Below are 19,147 nucleotides of genomic sequence, written 5' to 3'. Positions count from 1 at the left end.
CTGCCGCCAGCGGGAGGCATTCTGGGGCAAAGACAGTTGCTTGAGCCCGCTGTGCCACAGTTCAGAGGTTTCTCGGGACCGGAGGATGGCTCTTACTGGCACCTTGTCCCCCAAAGAAAACCAGGACGTTCCCTTACGTAAACTGGGTTAGAAACGAAAAGTAGAGGCACAAGTGAAACCAAGGTCTGTCTCCTTGAAGTGCGCACCGTTTACGTAAGGTAGCTTTTAAACTGCCATCGGCCTCCGTGCAAACAAAGTGCCCGTCACAGTGATCGCACGCTGGCAGTCACCCTCCGTTCATTCCTGCTGGCCCTTCACCTGTCCCCTAAAACCCCTGTCTCGTTAGCTCTTCTATACTGAAACCTTGCACCCGACAAAGATTTACTTTCTTGTTAAGAGCTGAGCAGAGAAACTAAATAAATCTCCAGTAACAGTAATGCCAGGAAATTAAATTATCAGTGGCTCCTAAATACCATTTGGCAGGAAATTAGAATTTGTAAGATTAGACAGCACTGGCTTCCTGCGCGGCGAGCAGTCACGGCTGGGTTAGCCCTTCGGAGACTATCTTCCTGGACCATATTTGAACATCCCTCCTCCTCCTCCCTCACCGAAGTCTCTATTTAGAAGACAACTCTGGGCCGCGCTCATTTTCCTGTCACTCTTCCGATGTCTTTCAAAGAGGAGATGACCTCCAAATACTTCTAAGCGTTGAGTCCCATATAGAGTCCCTCCCGACGGGAGCCCCGGCTCGTGGTATGTCGGAGCCCTAGCTTTAAGCTAAACATCGAGGCGCCGGCGTCACACGGCAAACAGACACCAGGCGACACAGTGAGTCCTGTTCAGGCAGCCCGAGGTTTGGAGAGAAGGGAAACCACTATGGGTCACGGTACCAGGGAGAGCATACCTGCCAAGCCTTTCTCACTTCAAAACCACATACTTTGAGAACCTGTCATCTTACCAATGCCAAGTTCTTCACTGCTCACTTTCACAGTTCTAGAACACGACTGGCTCACACTTTCGAGGCATCCAGCCGATGACATAAGCCATGGCTCACCACGGATCGTGGAAGGTACCAGAGCGTGTCAGAAATGGGAGTCGTGTCCGCACGGCTGCACGCCACGCTATCGGCCCTATAGCAGAGGGTCTTGAACCAAGCAAAGGGAACGTGAAATAGCTCGCCCCAAGTTAATGGTGCCTCTATGCAGAGTCCCACTTCTTAGTGTTTTCGAGTCCTGGCTTTTAGGCATTATTATTTGTTTTCCTTCCTGTCGTGGGAGAAGCCCAGGGTCAGCTTACATTCCCCGCCCCCGTACACTTAAACCCAGAGAGGCTGCGCCCACGTGGACATATTTCAAAGGGCATATCCTCTCAGAACTGATTTCCACAGTGGACTCGGGCCTTTTTCGTGTGTGCGGAAACACGTATTCGTCAAGATAAAATAGGCACTTCTGGGAGCGTTGGCTTTATTGCCTAATAAGTAAACAGGCTGGAAATACTTAAAGCATGTTAGCAATGCCGATGTCAAGCCCATGAACTTTAGTTCTTTTTTTTTTTTTTTGCAATAATTCCAATCAAGTGGAACTCCGGGCAACCTCAATTAGCTTACCTCATGTTTTTCTCAATTTAGGATTATTTGGTCCCAGACTATGGCAAGCCTTCACGTAGCATGCCCGGGAGGAAGTCGGAGTACTAGATTCCGGCCGACGAGATACGTACCAGGTCGTAACTCTGTGTCAAATGTGAACGTGTGCAACGGGGAGGGATGTGGCTACCACTCATCTTCAGAGCAGTTACCGATTCTAAGACAACAGCGTACAGGCGACAGCGCCGACACACACACGGGTTCCTAAAAGACCGCGAGCGCCCGGGTTCGTGGCGCCACCGAAACAAGCCGCAGCGCAGTCTCGACTTCGCGGGGCGGGAAAAGCTGGGCGCCTTCCTTCCTTCCCCGATGTCAGAAATAACGGGGCGGGGGGGGATGAAGGTAGCGTTTTAACTGGTCTTTGAGGCTCACTTTAATCTTCCTGAATTGCATATACTTAAGGCGTTTATCTCATAGGGAATACGGTTTTTAGTCCCCTTAGCCATTTCCCAGACCGCGAAGTATGAAGCCGCCTAACCTTCCCCTTCCCTAGAATCCCGAGCTGTCTCCCCGGACCCCCTGACGTTATCTGGGAAAGGGCATCGTGGGTCATCACTGGTAACAGTGGATACACAGAATGACAATGCTCCCTCCCTTCCCGCCCGTCCTTGTCGTCCTTGTCACCACGCGTTTGCCCTCTGGCAGCTCTCTGACGGATCTTAACCTGGAGGTGTGAGCCGGGCGCATATGCAGGGCAGGGCCGAGGCTTCTCTATCACAGAAGAAGGTTCCAAAGTACTAGGAGTCCCGCGGACCTAATCGCAGGCCCTGAGTACACCAGTCATACAGTAAGTATGTGCCTGTGGATGGACGGGTGGGGGAGAGAAGTCACCGCCACTAAGCTCCTCCAAAGCTCTTTTATCAAAAGCATTTTATAACAAATATTTGTTTTTAAAAATCAGGGCACAGCTCTTGCCACCCTAAGGTGCTGATGTCTGACCCACAGTCCTTTACGGACACAGTGGGTGCGAATGCATCGGAGTCGTGACCGGGTGATCCCATTTTAGATACTTATTCCAAGGTGGTAGCCTTTCTTGCTGTGCCTGCTTCAAAAAGACACATCGTCCTTCCCTTAATCAACAAGCTTCCTCTTCCAGAAAATTCCTGAACTACAGCCAACATGCTAAGAGGTGCCTACATAAACCTCAGTGTCTCAATAAAAAAGCGTTGGCTTTCGGTTCCCTCGTGTGCACACTGAAGGAGAAACGTGATGGTGCGACATTTCTAGAACTATGAACCTCTCATGAGAGAAGATTCAGTTCACACTTAATAATCTTGCTTGTGTTTTTAGGTGTATTTTCTCATGTATTTCTTGCTAATACCCATCGTTCCCCTCCTGCCCGAGTGGTTCGAAATAGGAAGATTTAAGGAAACCGTGAATCTTCGAGCAAAGCGACATTCTTCGATGTGCTCTCCCGGAGGAGTATGGTGCACAGTGTAAACAACGAACAGCAACCCGGATGGAAGAAAAAAATTGGGGCTATTTCTGGTCTGTTAATTGCTAAGTCCAACATACCAGTCCGTTAGTCATTCTGCGTATAAATACTGGCTTCTAAAGAAAGGATATATCGCTTTCCTGAGAACGTTTGACAAATGGAGCGAAGCCTTGGCCGATGAATAGGACGCTTGTGTGGCAGACACACTAACGCACCTGGAGGTGTTGTCAGACGTTTGGGAGTAAATACCTGACTGGCTGCAATGAGACGGAGTTCATGAGTCATGGCTGAAAAGCAGTCTTTCATAGAATCTCATAGAAAATCAGAAAGTGTTTCTTTCCCTTAAAAACAGAACACGTACGGAACGATTCAATGCTACGTGCAACCTCACTTGTACGCTACATTCAGAGAAGAACTCATAAATCTCCTTTGGGTCACTGATAAACAGTTTTAGATTATACCCGGTAACAGGAGGGTTGGATAGAGATTATTAAACAAAAACTAGGTGCCCCTGGATTTCCACCAGGCTAGATTCTATGCGAGTATTACTCTGTCCATATACGAAGCTTTTCTTAATGTTGGGCGTGTTATGTGGGCACCTTCCAGCTTGCGTATCAGAAAACGAGTGCTTCCGACCTGGCAGCAGCAGGACGTGCGTTTTCAGTTTTCCTAGCGGTGGGGGAGCAGCAGGCGGTCGTTTGGTGGTCACGACAAGTATGCAACGTTCAAGTTTCACCCTTGACCAAATCTTCTGGCTGCCATTTTCAGTTATTTTAAGAAGCCAACCCAGTTTGATTACTCGCTCACACCACCATTTCATTTTCCATCCCTGCCCCAAGAAAAGACTCCTGGGGCAGTACGTATAACCCACTGGGCAGTGGCCGGTGAAGGGAACTAGTGGCTGTATAATATGGCAGATGGCCTTACTTCCCTCCCCGTCCACACCCCCCCCCCCACCCCCAGCCTGGTCCTCAACTCGAAAGGCCAAGGGTAAAGGCACTGATCTACATAACTTTGCAGACTGAAAGTGTTCAGTAACAAAAATATAAATTCCTGTCCTCAAAATGTCCTCTCAGTATATGGATGGCCACTGAAAATGGATTCTGACCCAATTACCTGAGCCTCTAATTTGTCTATACGAAGCCCATCTCGGGGCAACGTGGATTTTCTTTTCGTGAGGACCTCTCTCTTCTCTGCTTTCACAGGCCTATAAATCAAATGCAATACAAAATGATAGTCCCTGGTTTTAAAAACCGTTTGTGGGGGAGGCCTGGGTGGCTCAGTCGGTTAAGGGTCTGACTTCAGCTCAGGTCACGATCTCACGGTCCTTGAGTTCCAGCCCCGCGTCGGCCTATGTGCTGAAAGCTCAGAACCTGCAGACTGCTTTGGATTCTGTGGCTCCCTCTTTCTCTGCCCCTCTGCCATCCATGCTCTCTCTTGCTCTCTCTCTCTCTCTCTCCCCCCCCTCTCAAAAATAAACATAAAAAAAACACCTAAAAGGTGTCAATAATCTGTCTCATTTAGTCACTGTTATAGCCTCCAGATTTATATAAGCAAGAATACTGTCAGGATTTTGTGCAATTTAAAATTGGAGGCTTGGGTGTGCTGTAAATAGGTCACCTTTTAAATGTATTTTCCTATTCTGTCACTTAATAAGTAAGTAAAATGGGGAGTTACTCTACCAGCTGACATGCATTCAAGGCCCATTGGAACAACCAGTACAGCTGAATAGCCGGCCTGCACCCGGAGAACGGACGTGGTGGCCAATTACCACAATCTCAGGCATGTGGCACCATGTTTGTAAAATGGCTCCTGTGGGGGTGGGGGGCAAAACTGCTCTTCAACATTTGGGAACAAGAAAAACACTGCATATTAATTCACCAAAGCAGGGAATGCCATTGCAGTGCGTTTGTGTTTAAACACCCAAGAAGACTTTCTAAAAGTATTCTCATTATTTAAATTCTGATGGGCAATTACGAGCTCTCAAAATGAGTTTTTCCTGCCACCCAAAATTAACTTGTCCTGTAATCTGAAAGCCCGGAGACAGGACACAGTGCCTGTCTCTAAGAAAGGGGAGCGTTCCTAAGGCAGAGGGCAAAGGAGCCACAGCGACATTCCTGGCTTCGGAGGAGGGACCGGCAGCCGGGTGACCTCAGAGAGCCGGGCTTTCTGGGGAGACGGCCCGTCCTTCAGTCCTTCAGCCCGTTCCCTGGGTGTCTGTCCATGGCCGAAGGGCTTCCTTTGTGCCAGGTTACAAAACAAGAAGATGACTCTCACGCTAAGGACGGGCTAGAGGTTCGGAAACGTTGCCCCTTTTTCTGATAAGAACAAGGACCACCCTACTTGTCACATCCAAAGGATCATAGCTGCTTCTCTTCAGAAAGACTAAGCACATCATTCAGAAAAGGAAAGAGGTGGTAAGTCACTATGGACTTTCTCAGTTGTCAGTATTTCTCCCTTCAGCTCTATATTCAATTGACCTTTTCTAAACACTTGAAATTCGATTTAAAGCAGTCGCGACGAACATCTGTATGTTATAAATAATAAAAATTGCTAACCGCCCCCCCAATTGTTCCTCACACTATCTTTTACAGTTTCCTAAGATGTCCTAAAACATGTAAACTATGGTAATAAGTTTCTATTTTTAAAGAACAAGCCACTCGACCTGCCTTTAGTGTTGGAGACAGCAGCAGAAGGCAGCGACAGAGCAGAGACCAGCCAGGACTTATTATGTAGACAAGGCTAAAATCAGTTCATCAAAAACTACCTTTTAGTCGAGTGATGGATTCCCTGCCCTAACACAACCGTGTTCGATGGAAGATAAAGAGTATGAAGCTTTACCTGAGTGTCTATGGGAAGCCATGGCTCAGAGACCAAGTTCAGGAGCGGCACCTAGACCAGTCTTCCCTCGACCTCAGCTGATAAGGCTGTGGCTCATTTGTGAACATACATTTAAGGGGAAGCGGCTAACACAAAAATAACCGAGAGCAGATGGCCCACCCCTCCCCAGAGATCACAACCTTAATCCCACTAGAAAATTCTTAACCATTTTAGGTGATCCGAGGGAGAAGAATAGGACCCAGTAAAAATACCAAACACTACATATAAATACCTGTGGAGCTACTCAGCATCCAAATTAGCTCCAGAGCCAGAGAGGCCACATAGAAAGTCATCCCTGTACCGGAATAAAATTTGGACTCAGCTCTGGCATAGCTTAACGCTGAGCCACCCTTATTAATCCACTTTATATGCCTAAACAGCTTCCTTTGGGCCCTACGAAGAAGTGTTTTGTGCTGCTAATGACAGAAATAACCGTAAGAGACAGACTTCTATTAACCGGTGTCATTAAAAGGCGTTGGACACTAGGAATAGAGAGGTCAGGGGCCCCGTCTACGTCCTCCTTGGTATGTACCAGAGACCAGCAGAATCCTGAAGGTGCGATTCTAGCCACACATCTCCTTCGTGTCAGATGAGAGACATACACATATACAGCCGCCAAGTACACGAGGAGGATACTTTTGTCCCACAAATGAAATCTGCTTTTCGGCATCAGGGACAACAAAAGTCAAAACACGGATGAAAAGGAAGAGGGCAACCTAACGTGTTGTAACAGCTGGAGGATGGCCTGTAAGTCCCTCTGTGACCCCACGCCCGTTCCCTGCCTGGCCTCATCCCCGGCACCCTCCCTGCGCCCTTCGCTCCAGCCTCACGCTGGCCTCCTCGCCGGCCTCCACACCCTCCAGACGCGCCCGGCCTCGGCCCCGACACAGTCCCCTGCCCCCCCCCCCGCCCCCCAACCCCCCCCCCCCCCCCCGCACAGAGCCCTCTCACAGTTGCTCGTCTACCTCCTTCCAGGCTTTTGCTCCAAGTCACTTTCAGTGGCCTCTCATTGGACCTATTTCAAATTGCAACCATGCTCCCTGTCCCGTCTCCACCCCCTTCCTCGATTTATTCTCCACAGTAACTGTGGAAAAATGAATTAAAAGAAGCAAAACGTGCCCATCAAACCTCAACACGGTCCCACCTGGAACTCAAAAGTGCCTTTGGCCACTGAACATCAAGGCAGGCATCTGAATGGCTGAGTTTTACAATTCTTTTTAAAAATGTTTATTTATTTTTGGGAGAGAGAGAGAGACACACACACAGACACACACACACACACACACACACACATGCACGCCACGAGCGGGGGAGGGGCAGAGAGAGAGAGGAGGACAGAGGATCAGAACCGATGCAGGGCTCACATTCATGAACCGCGAGACCGTGAGCTGAGCCAAAGTCAGACGTTTAACCGACCGAGCCACGCAGGCGCCGAGTTTTACGATTCTTACTTCTCCAAACGTTTAATGAAACAGTTATTCCAACAGCTGAACTTGTAACTTCTCGTTAGCTGGAAAATGACAGAACAATAAAAGCCGGGATGTTACAGGCAAATTTATCACGTGCTGGGTCCAGGAGTCGGTCGGGGACAAGAAGGGGGGGTGGCACTGTGCCCCCCAGCCCGCTCCGGCCCCTGTCTCAGCGGCCTGGCGAAATGCTGCGGGGAGCCCGGCCACTTGGGAAACGGCCGCACCCCTGAAATAAAGGTCAATGTGTCTCCTGGCAGATATGTGCGTCTTGCGGGAGATGATGGACCGTTACGAACCGGAAACGAGATTTTAGCGAGGTGCGTTTCGAGGTAGAGCCTTCCTCCAGGAAGCCAGTTCTGGCTTCAAGCCCCGCACGAGAGGGCGCGTTCCCTCAGCAGGCGCAGTAGTTAGCATCTGGAAACGTCCCAACAGAATATGGACACAGTGATGGCCTCATCCAGCTGGCCAACAAACCTATTTTGCCCGAAACACGGGAGAAAATACACAACCCAGAGAATTCCTTTCTGATCCGCAAGTGTAGGACTAGCACGGGCGAGTCTGCCTGCGGCTGACGGCACCTCCACCCCAGGTCGGCCCCGCCTTCCTTCTCGAACCTCGGGAGGCTTGACCCCGGCCTGCTCTGACACGCGTCCCCCCGCCGCCCACGGCCTCGAGTGCCAGAGCTGCAGCTTGCGGAAAACCAGAGCAGAAGGGGCCCCGGGTGAGGTGAGACACGGTCCCTCGCGAAGAGAGCCGGTGACCCGGCCCCGCCCGGGGTCGGCGGCCCAGAAACCCTGGCGGTCGTTTAGCAGACGCCCCAGCAGCCGCGGCTCTCGTGAGCGTCTGAGCCAAGTTCGTTACACGGTAACAGCGTGATGTTTCGTGGTTTCCTCAAGAATCACTGTGCTGTTTACAGAGCGCCTTCATCTACCGTGGCCGTGGCTGGCCGCTGTTCGGCGAACCGGTCTCTCTACTGTCTGAGGGCCACGTTCCAGGCCTTCTATTCTCTCACGCTGCGCGGCGTGCGTCAGGATGGTTTTTCAGCGAGTGTCGGGCATCAAAAACCCGAAGCTGCCTCTGGCACGCCACTCTCCGAGAACCGTTCGCTTCCGAGGCTCTCTACCCGCTTTTGTCTTCCAGCTATTCCGCAGTCGGCTTGTAGGCTCCACCTGTACGTGACCCCATCCCCTGCCGTCGTTTACTTTATAAGGTAAACGGCGGATGTCCTACTATGCGGTGCAAGGGGTTTTTCTGGTACCATATGGTCCAGAGTACCATATGGTTCCGTCTTCCAAGTGGCTCAGCAGCAATATACAGATGACCCGTCACCGCAGCAGACGGAAGGTGGCACCCAGCCTTATCGCAGGCAGGGGTGTGCCCGGGGGCGCTGGTGAGACCTGCCGGATGTGATGACACGTGACCTCTCGGGTCCCTGAAGGCCGGGTAAGAGGGGCCTTCCGAGGAAAGGCGCGGTGTGAGCAAAGCGGCACGTGGCCCGGCGGGGGCGGGAGCCCGGGAGCGGGAAGCAGGACACGTGACACCGGGAGGGAAGGGCACGCCACCACAAGGACGGCCGCTGGGCGGTAAGAGGGGCACCTCTCGGAGGAAGGGGGTCTGGGGGGCCAGGAGACAGCCCGCGAGGGTCCTGCCGGCGTCAGATGAGGCCGAACAAATGATCGCAGGTGGCGGCTAGCGCCACGAGGGTCACCGCGGGGAGGGACCGGAGGGGACGGAGCCGCCGGGCCCTTGGATGTCGGGGATCTGGGCGATCGGGGCGATGACGGGGAACTTTATGTGGCCCGTTACGAGGAGCTTCTGCTGAGGTGTCAGCGGCTCGCCCCGTCTCACGGGACGGCCCTGGGCTGTCGCGTCGGGGAGAGAACCAGGCAAAACTGCGAGGGCCGCGGGGAGTCACGTGTGCAGGCACTTGCACACCGCAACCCAATCCCGGACGCTCTACTTCAGGAGCACCCCACGGGAGGATCACACTTCACGCACGAGGCAGACACGGCAAGTTCCGTGACCCAGTTGGCCCACGCCCGGGGGTTCCTCGGCCCCGGCCACCTGGCTTGTGGTCACCCTTCCTCCCTTTCCCATAGTTTTCTTTCACCAAAGAAATTTCCAAATGGCTGCGAACTTATTCAGTTACTGCCATTAGTCACGGCCAGGGGCAAGGGCCTGACGGGCACGTGCCACGGAGTCTCTGTGGGCCCACCTGTGGTTCATCTTGGTCACGCTCCACCCTCCTCCCCCTCCTCACGCCTGCCACTAAGTCATACACTCAGCAGAGTTTTTCCCCTCAACAGAACTCTGCCCGGTTACTCGTCCCTCCGGCCAGGGATCTTACTGAGTGACCCCAGCGGTGGGAGGAAGGCACCCGGTCATGCACCCTGATATGCTGGGAGTCCATGTCGGGCTCTCCAGAGCACTTCTCGGCCAGTGCAGCTTCAGCCCATCTCATGTTCCTGTTAATCTTTAGGGTGGGAAGAGTACTTCTGCTTCCTGACAAGGCAAATTGTGCAAAGTCACGGCTTAAATGTCACAATTCAGGGCCTATCTGTCAGGGAGTCAGCTGAGGGAGCCCCCCTAGAACCACATGCGGGGCGATTTCATCGCGCAAGATCCAAAGGAAAGCGAGCCCCCAGAACTGTGCCTCCCCAGAGGGTGTCTGGATTGCAGAGCAAAGGAAAGGGGCCCCAAGAAAGGGGAGGGCCTGCCACCAGTGAGGGAACGTGCAGGAAATGGAGGGCCCCGCAAACAGTCAAGTGCCTTGAAAATGCTAATTCACTCCAGAGAAGACCAGCATCTCACGATTAACCTTGGATGGGTTCCTTGTAATACTCCTAGATTAAGAATTCAAACACGTGCCTTGGCCTCTACCATTGGATCTTGGAAAATGTCCTTGTGTGATTAGGAATAGTTTTTTAAATTTTCTTAAAGATTTTGGCTTTTTAAAAAAAAATTTTTAACGTTTATTCATTTTTTGATAGAGACAGAGCATGAGTGGGGGAGGGGCAGAGAGAGAGGGAGACACAGAACCCGAAGCAGGCTCCGGGCTCTGAGCTGACAGCACAGAGCCCGACGTGGGGCTCGAACTCATGGACCGTGAGATCATGACCCGAGCCAAAGTCGGACGCTCAACCGACTGAGCCACCCAGGCGCCCCCATTGGCTTTTGTTTTTTTAGAAGTTTACTTATTTTGACAGAGAGAAAGAGGGAGAGAGTGGGGAGGGGCACAGAGAGAGGGAGAGAGAATCCCAAGCAGGCTCCTGCACTGTCAGCACAGATCCCATGAACCGTGAGGTCAGGACCTGAGCCAAAGCCCGATGTTTAACCGACTGAGCCACCCAGTCGCCCCTAAAGATCTTAAGTAATCTCAACACCCAACGTGGGGCTCAAACTCACAACCCTGAGATCAAGAGTCACATGGTCCACTGAGCGAGGCAGCCAGGCACCCCAGGAATAGTTTTAAAGGTCTCCTGTCCCCAAAGTCTGCCCCCTCTTATACTGGTTCCTAGACTCTCACCAAGATGGGGGAATGATCCCAGTCACATGCTCTATATAGATATCTTTGAGCCTCTAACCAGAAATCACCAGTGCGGACAATGCTGAACAAATGATTTTCAAAGTAAGCCACCATGGTGATCTCAGATTTAAAAAAAAAAAAAAAAAAAAAAATTGAAATGGCACTTAAAAAAGAGAAAATAAAGAAAAAAACGATAGGAACAAAGAAACAGAAACCAGGAAGAGTTTCAGAAGGAAACTTATAATAAAATGCAGAATCTCCAATCAGAGGAAAATAAATGTTTCATGAAACCGAGAAGCTAGTAGGGATAAATCTTTGTCATATTTTAGGTGTTAGAATTCTCTTCCAGTCTATTTCTACCATCCACTTGTGATAGATCTGTTTTATTTCCATGTTGCCATGTGCCGTGACTCAAAACACCCTTTCAATCATGCTAAGTCCTGGCATTCACCAAGCCCACCTGTTATGGACATTTCAAGCCTCTGATAGATGTTCGAGGGCTAAACATTCCATGACCCTAGTCTTTATTCTTAAGGCTGTTAACGGGTCGACTGCCTTGACCAGAGGCATCATCATAATGCCTCGTGAGCCCTGCTTCCTGATGGGGGATCTCACCTCGTAACATATAATCTGTCTCCATTTACCAAAAGACCGTAATTAATACCCTGCCTTATTATGCCCCTGCTCGGCCGTGGAATTCAGGGCAAAGGTCAGAAACCCTTGTTGAGTGGGGCGCAGGCTGGCAGTGGGGGCACAGGAGGAAGGGGACAAAGCAGTGGTCTGGGGGTCACTCAGGAAGTCTCCATTTTGTTAGGCGATAGGCTGACTGACCGAGAGGGGGCAATCCAGGGTTCTGGAGGATTGAAACGGCATTAAGGTGAAAGCCTCGCTCGGTCCCCACCTGCCAAGTTGCTCCGAGGGCCATCATTTGTCTGCCTGAGCAGCGTCACGAGCCAGATTCGAGGCACACACTCACAGGCAGACCAGGAGGGTGGTGGTCCCCAGGGAGTCGTGTCTGAGAGCGCGAATGCGAATGGCTCTCTGTGGGAACAGCTACTCTGTTGGCAAGGACGGGCGTCATACCGTGAAAACGCCACAGGAAGACCAGAGTAAAGGCCAGTGTGATCTTGTGGGTGGCCTACCATGACGTGACCGCCCCAACCAGTAGCTTGTGTTGTCCACCCGTGCACAGTGGGGACAGAGGAGAACGGGTGGGGTCCACGCGCGATGCCACCTTCACAAAGACTGCTTTAGTTTTCCCATCTGTCGTCATGCAGAGTTGCAAACGACCTTAGATACCAAGCGGCCCGGCCACCCCATTTCATAGACGGGAAGACTAAAGCCCAGAGATGGGACATGACCGGCTTCGCTGCATTACCGGCAGCTCCAGATCTAGAACCAGAGTGTCCGGACCCCCAGTGTCCCGTCCCTTGTGCCACATCAAGCTGCTTCCAGCGACGGCTCTTGACTCACGGCAGCGTACAAGTCGGGACCGTGCTTTATGGTCCCTTGACTTTAGAGAGTAATAGGCAGAGGCTCGGTGTCCAGGTCACAGACCTCAACACTAGGGGACAGGTAAGACACTCGAGATTCTCTCCTGCTACGGCGAGCGTCTCCTCAGATACCATCTACTTCAGCTGAGGCAGTGGGGCCGCAGCAGCTGCCGCAGAGCAAGGCAGGGGAGGTCCAGGTTGATGGAGGGGTAAAGGGTCCTCCTACAACAGCTGACGCTCAAGGAGCCCGAGCAAACGGTTCCAAAGCTCTGGAAGTCAAGCAGTACGCGCGCCGTGCCAGGCAGCGGGTACATGAATAGAATGACAGGAACACGAAGTCCAGCAAATAGAACACGAGAAGCAGTCTGCAGCTAGAGTGGCTGAAGCCACCAAAGGTCACGCACTCGGAAAGAGGACATCACATTTATCTCAAATCCCAACCTTTCTTGTTCTTTTTCAGGCAGTGTGACGGTCGAAGAGAACACACACGTAAATATGTACCGCGTGTAAGGAAGACCGGCCCGTCTCAGGTGTGGAATGGGCGGCCGACTGCTCCGCTGCATTCGGTGGAATTCAGACAAAATGGCGTCCACCGGGCCCCTGGCCATCTTGGAGGGCTTCCGTGGAAGAAAGTCAAGTCTTAATTTTATAGGCGATCGGCAGAACAACGAACACTGTTCTAAGACAAGCAACGTGGAGCGTGCTCAGAGTTTAACACGGGTGGATCTATTTTACACGGTTTCAAGGGAATTCCGTAGCGGCAAAGGGCCCGAGCCCTGGAGCCAGAGCGTCTCACATCGAATCCGGTCTCCACCACTTACTGGTTGCGTGCAAGCCAATTCTACTTACGTCTCTGTGACTCAATTTGCTCATCTGCAGAATGGGGATAACAGGAGTGCCTAGGTTTATAGGGCTGCTGTGAGAAACAAAGCGCTAAACCCTTGCACAACGGTGGCTGGCACCCAGTGGGCACATTTTGCTATTTATTCAATTATGCTTTAAAAATGAGGATTCCCAAGCAGCAGACTCCTGCAAAAGAAAAATTTCTTTTCGAATTTACCAGTTCACAGGGCACACGGGAAAAACAGGTAACAGCCCAACTGTGAGGGTTATGAGCCTGATGCGTCAACAGGAGGACAATCTGACATGTCCCAGGGCCTCAGAGGAATCAGCCTCTGGCAGGCACAACAGCCCAGAAGACGGCTGTACATCCTACATGGATGTAGACGGTTTAGGGACAGGTGATGGGACACCTTGGAAAGACAAGGCTGCTCTCTTGATCCTCTAGTGAAAATAAAAGACCCACTAGGTGTAGGTCACCTGCTCAGACTTGGGGTGAGAAAGGAGTTTTCCTACATCCCTCCTACCAAGTAAGGTCCCAGTGAGCCCAACGGATGATTACACTTTCCAACACAACAAATGAAGGCTTGCTTGGGTGAAAGCCCTTAATGAGACAGGCCACCCGTGGACCGCCTCTCTGATCTCAACTTGGCCCAAGAAGGCTACCGACGAAAAGAGACTACCTATAGCATCAGAAACAGTAGCTCTGGCCAGAGCGTAGGTTACTTCTGTATGTATGACGGGAGTTGTTTTTACATGTTGGTTAAGCATTAGACTACACTAAGAATTTAGCGACTATCTCTAATGTTTCTTATTTTTGAGAGAGAGAGAGAGACAGAGTGCGAGCAGGGGAGGGGCGGGAAGAGAGGGAGACACAGAATCCGAAGCAGGCTCCAGGCTCCGAACAGTCAGCACAGAGCCCGACGCGGGGCTCCAACCCACGCACCGTGAGATCATGATCTGAGCCGAAGTCGGACGCTTAACCAACTGAGCCACTGAGGCGCCCCTGACGTGAGTTAATTCTGAATGAATGCCAAGGACGTGGATCTCAAAGAGCTCTCTTTCTAGGCCACGCAGAGGAAGGGCTCAGCAGCTGACGTGAGGGAAGACTGCCTGTGGGGACACTGGACTTAAGTGAAGCACAGGAAGGCGTCAGGTCTCAGGGGCGGCACAACTGAAAGCTGCATCGTCTATCCCACTGCTGCCCAAAAGCACACTGTGGTCATCCCCCCACGTCCACCTAGATGAATTCGGGTTAAAGCACCCGAGTTGGGAGAACTGACAGAACAGTCACCTGACCAGCCCACGGACAGGCCGGATGCTACGGTGGTAACCGTCCTGCTGGATGACAGCTCACGGGGCCACGGCACCTGCGATGTGCCAGTGACGCAGTCCTGGAAGAGGAACTGTGTCTGTCCGTCAGGCCCACCAGTCTCCCTCCTTTCAGGAAGGGCTCCTGAAACCCTGTGACTCAGCTCAACCCAGGAAGATAAAAGAAAGGGAATGGGGGCAGCTCCCGGGAGTAGGCAGGCAGTGCCGGGGCAGGGGTCCCTCTGGGGCCAGTTCCAAGGAGAGAAAGGGCCGGTCCAAAGGATTCTCTGAGGCTCTGGCCAAACCCACCATACCCGTCTCTCCCAGTGCCATGGACTGGGAAAGGCCCACAGCCACGGCATCTCAATCGCACATACTGAACATTCTATCCACCCAGGCTTCCTTCTTTTGGGTTAACAGTATCCCCCGATAAAATGGGAAGATCGCTGGCGCGTGTTTGTGGAAGTAGCTAAGAGGGTATGAAGGACTCTGGTGTTGTCGGTGAGCCTATGTAAACTATCTTCCAATGGAAACATTTCATGGGTGAAAACGTAAGGTTATTGTTTTCTGTGTTCACAGTGATTCTTAAAACATGTTTCCATGTTCCTGACTCCAAGTTGTTTTTTCATTTTATGTATTAAGACACAACTTAACACGCCATAAAATTTACCCTTTCAAAGCGCACACTCCAGTGATTTTTAGCATATGCATCAAGTGGAGCAATCATCACTCTCATCTGATTCCATAACATTTTCTTCACAAAGAAAGACACCCTGTGGCCGTCAGCGGTCACTCCCTAGACCCTCCCTTTCCTCCAGGCTCCCGGCAACCACTAATCTACTTTCTGTCTGTGGGTCTGCCCATTCTGGACACTTCTGTATAAAGGGGATCATACAATATGTGTGATCTTTTGTGTCTGGCCTCTTTCATTAAGCCTCATGTTTTCAAGTTTCATCCATGCTGTAGCATAAATCAGCACTTCATTGTATTTTACTGCCCAACAGTATTCCATCGTACGGATACACCCCGTGTTTGTTCACTCACCTGCTGACGGACACGAGCTGTTTCTTCGTTTTAGCCATTATGAATGATGCTACTATTGAACATTCTTTTTTGTGTATGGATTTCTTTTATTTTTTGAATATTAAAATGTTTTTGGGGTGCCTGGGTGGCTCAGTCAGTTAAGCGTCCGACTTCGGCTCAGGTCATGATTTCGTGGTTTGTGACTTTGAGCCCTGCATCCGGCTCTGTGCTGACAGCTCAGAGCCTGGAACCTGCTTCAGATTCTGCGTCTTCCTCTCTCTCTGGCCCTCCCCCCCCCCACTCTGTCTCTCTCTCAAAAATAAATGAACATTGAAAGAATATTAAAATGCTTTTTTCTAAAGGTACAAAAGATTACTTACTGAAAAGTCTTCCTCTCCTGCCTGTCCCCAAACATGCACTTCCCTTCTCCATTAGTTACCAATGATCCCAGTGTCTTCTTATGGTTCCAGAGACACTGGGCATATGAAAAATATGTAGCTGTATATATTTTTTCTTTCTCCCTTTTTAAAAACATGATGGTGACGTGCTACACGTACTCTCCTATACTTTGCCTTTTCTATTCTGTGTATTTTAGCGAATTCTGCCTGTTAGTGCCGAAAGAGCATCCACTTTTATGACGTATATGGTATTCAACTGTGTAGATATACCACAATTTTTTTATATGTAATTTTTTTTAATGTTTATCTTTGAGAGAGACAGAGGGAACGAGCAAGCAGGGGAAGGGCAGAGAGAGAGGGAGACACAGAATCCGAAGCAGGCTCCAGTCTCTGAGCTGTCAGCACAGAGCCCGATGCAGGGCCCAAACTCACGAACCGCGAGATCATGACCTGAGCCGAAGTCAGATGCTTAACTGACTGAGCCACCCAGGCGCCCCCCGATGCACTACAATTTTCTTAATCAGTCCCTTATCGACAGACATTTGTTTCCAGTCTGTTATTACAAACAACGCTGTGAGAAATATGCAAAGTTCAAAACCAGGGAATGAACCAACTAGTAAAAGCCGTAAGTTAATTTAATCAGATTGCCTTCCCCTGACAGGCAGCAGGGTCAGATGCATGAAAGAGTCGTGACTCCCAGGAGAAGGGAGAGAGGAAAAGGAAAGGGACGAAGGGATCTCAAGCGGCCCAGGCAAGCACCCACCAAAGCTCACTGAAATGGCACATTTGTTTTGTCCAGGCAGAGAGCAGACCACGTGGAAATCCCGTGCCAACTATGCTAAGGCTACCCTCCATCAATGAGCCACCCAGGGAGGAAGTGGCTTTTGATTCCAAGTCTAGTGCTCCTTGCACCAAACCACAATGCCTCGTGATTAATTACAAAACAAGAAACTGAGTAAGACACTTATCCGGACGACGTGCATATAGGTTCACACAGCGCCGCGCCGTGACAGACTGGCGGCGAGGGACGATCTACGCCCTAACATTAAGGAGGCACTTAGTGTTCGTCGAGTCTGCAGGCTGAAAAGCTGCAAGGTCCACATGGTATCTGATTTTCAGATGTTCCTGTGCTCCTTTTTATCTATTTTTGAAGACGAAAGGTGGCGCCTTGGCCAGAGGTTATAATGGAGGGGCACAAGCCCTGGACACAAGCCCTGCTGGATGATCTTAGACTGGCAACAGGTCACTGATGCATGCCACCACCAAAGTGCCCGGCTCTGAGTCATAGGTCTGACCTTCAAACGGCCTGCCGGGAAAACAAAACACCATCTTCCTTCCTTACAGAAACCTGCTAGGGGTTTCTCGACTCTGTCTGTGTCAGGGTTGTCCATTAACCCTGTGAGTGTTTCTTTTTGACAGCAGAAGAGTAGCTGGTCATCTGCGGTCTCAGAAGTCGGTCTTTTCTGAAATGGGCACTGGTTTTTCCGAGGTCACGTAACTAACCGAGGCCAGGTGGCTCGTGTTCTATTCATCACTGACTTACCAACTTAGATCGCACCTCCCTGCTTCTATGGACTAACGAGAAAAAGAAAGGTCACCAGCACCGCACTCCCATCTCACGGCAGACACTTCAAAAGTCAACTCTTTGGATTTCAGGAAAAGGGGCTGATGTTTATAATTCGGCGTCATATATGCAAATCGAATGGGAAGTATGGCTACCAGCTGTTTTTGTTCGACGTTAAAACAGAGATCCCCATCACAGTGTTGTGGCGATTCAGTGTGGCAAACCAGCAGCGTTATAAATATCGCAAAACCACATTAATTTTAATTCACTTCAAACTGTCTACTCATTTAACCTCACAAATAAATGCTGAAGCCTACATAAATGATCACAGTGGACAAGGAAGCGAGCAGAGAAGAGATTAGTTCAGGAGCTTAGCAAGTTCAAAGCCAATTACGACCTAACTTTGTCAAAACGGAGAAAACACTATACAAGTTAAATTAACTGTAAGCTTGGGGCGCCTGGGTGGCTCAGTCGGTTAAGCGTCTGACATCGGGTCAGGTCATGATCTCGCGGTTCGTGAGTTCAAGTCCCGCGTCGGGCTCTGTGCTGACAGCTCAGAGCCTGGAGCCTGCTTCGGATTCTGTGTCTCCCTCTCTCTCTGCCCCTCCCCTGCTCACGGCCTGTCTCTGTCTCTCAATAATAAATCAATGTTAAAAAAAATTAAACAAAAAAAAATTAATTGTAAGCTTTCATTTAATGCAAAGACCAGGAATGTTTTGACGACTTTGTTGTTTCGTAACTCAAGGAACGAGCAATAGACATGGAGTCAGAAATGCCAGCGAAGAGTCCCGGGCTCTGTTGGTTCATTTTCCTTCCCCGTCGATACAATGGGGACATTAATACCTGCCCTGCTTTCCTTGTCAGATTGTTTTAGGAACTACATTAAGTCACATGTGCCCAGGTACTGTATGAACTGAAAAGTAATATCAAAATAAAGATTTCTAAAAGAAGAGAAAAATACATACATATATCAGGCTTTGTACCGAAGCAGGTAGGGTGTCCTCGTTTTTCAAGTCTTCGCATGACTCACACCCCACGATTTTCACAAAAAACATATGCCCATTTATCATGCACCATAAAATCTAGGAGCGGATCATTGGCAAAAGACGGACAACCTCCATGACGGGGATTCTCTCTCTCATCAGCCCACACGTTCCAGGAGAGAGAATTTAGAAACAGTCATATGGGTCTTTCGCTTTTACTTAGGGTCTAGGTCTTTAATCCTCTTGTATTTCATTACTATTTCTCTGCAGAGACACAAGGAGCTGGGGACAAATGTATAATAGGCAAGCCCCACATACTCTTGGTTCTTCGCTTTGATCTACAAATCAAAAGCATACTCCTCTGCACACGGGTAGAGGGCAATTTTAGTTGCTTTAAGTTAACTGACAGTTTACCCTTCAGTCTCCACAAAGAGAATAGTTTGGAAAACACCCAACAGAAGAAAACCTGAAGCCAAGAGTAGTTTGAAGACTTCTATCCCAGAAAAACTAAAGAAAACAAGGAGCACTTTTTATTTCTGTTGTGGGAAGGGCTGGAGATTTAGTAACAACTTGAAGAAGTGAG

General features: G+C 50.2%; 1 protein-coding gene across 4 annotated transcripts in view; it reads right to left on the bottom strand.

Moving 5' to 3' along the window:
* FHL1 (four and a half LIM domains 1) overlaps window positions 1-19,147 on the bottom strand; it is a 61,595-nt gene that overhangs the window by 6,105 nt on the left and 36,343 nt on the right. Inside the window, exon 1 of one of the 4 annotated variants that reach the window (XM_019421494.2) lies at window positions 5,919-6,049. The exons of 2 other annotated variants lie outside the window; for them this stretch is intronic. In XM_019421494.2, coding sequence (XP_019277039.1) covers window positions 5,919-5,940 — 22 coding nt within the window. In that variant the 5' untranslated portion in view covers window positions 5,941-6,049. Of the gene's footprint in view, window positions 1-5,918; window positions 6,050-19,147 lie in introns of those variants that run through there. One more of the 4 variants, XM_019421500.2, reaches the window with a different exon arrangement.

Source organism: Panthera pardus, unplaced genomic scaffold, assembly GCF_024362965.1.
Source record: "Panthera pardus isolate Hobbes unplaced genomic scaffold, ASM2436296v1 HiC_scaffold_27, whole genome shotgun sequence".
Lineage (NCBI taxonomy): Eukaryota > Metazoa > Chordata > Mammalia > Carnivora > Felidae > Panthera > Panthera pardus.
The sequence above is the reverse complement of the archived record's forward strand: the minus strand, read 5'-3'. Positions and strand labels throughout refer to the sequence as shown.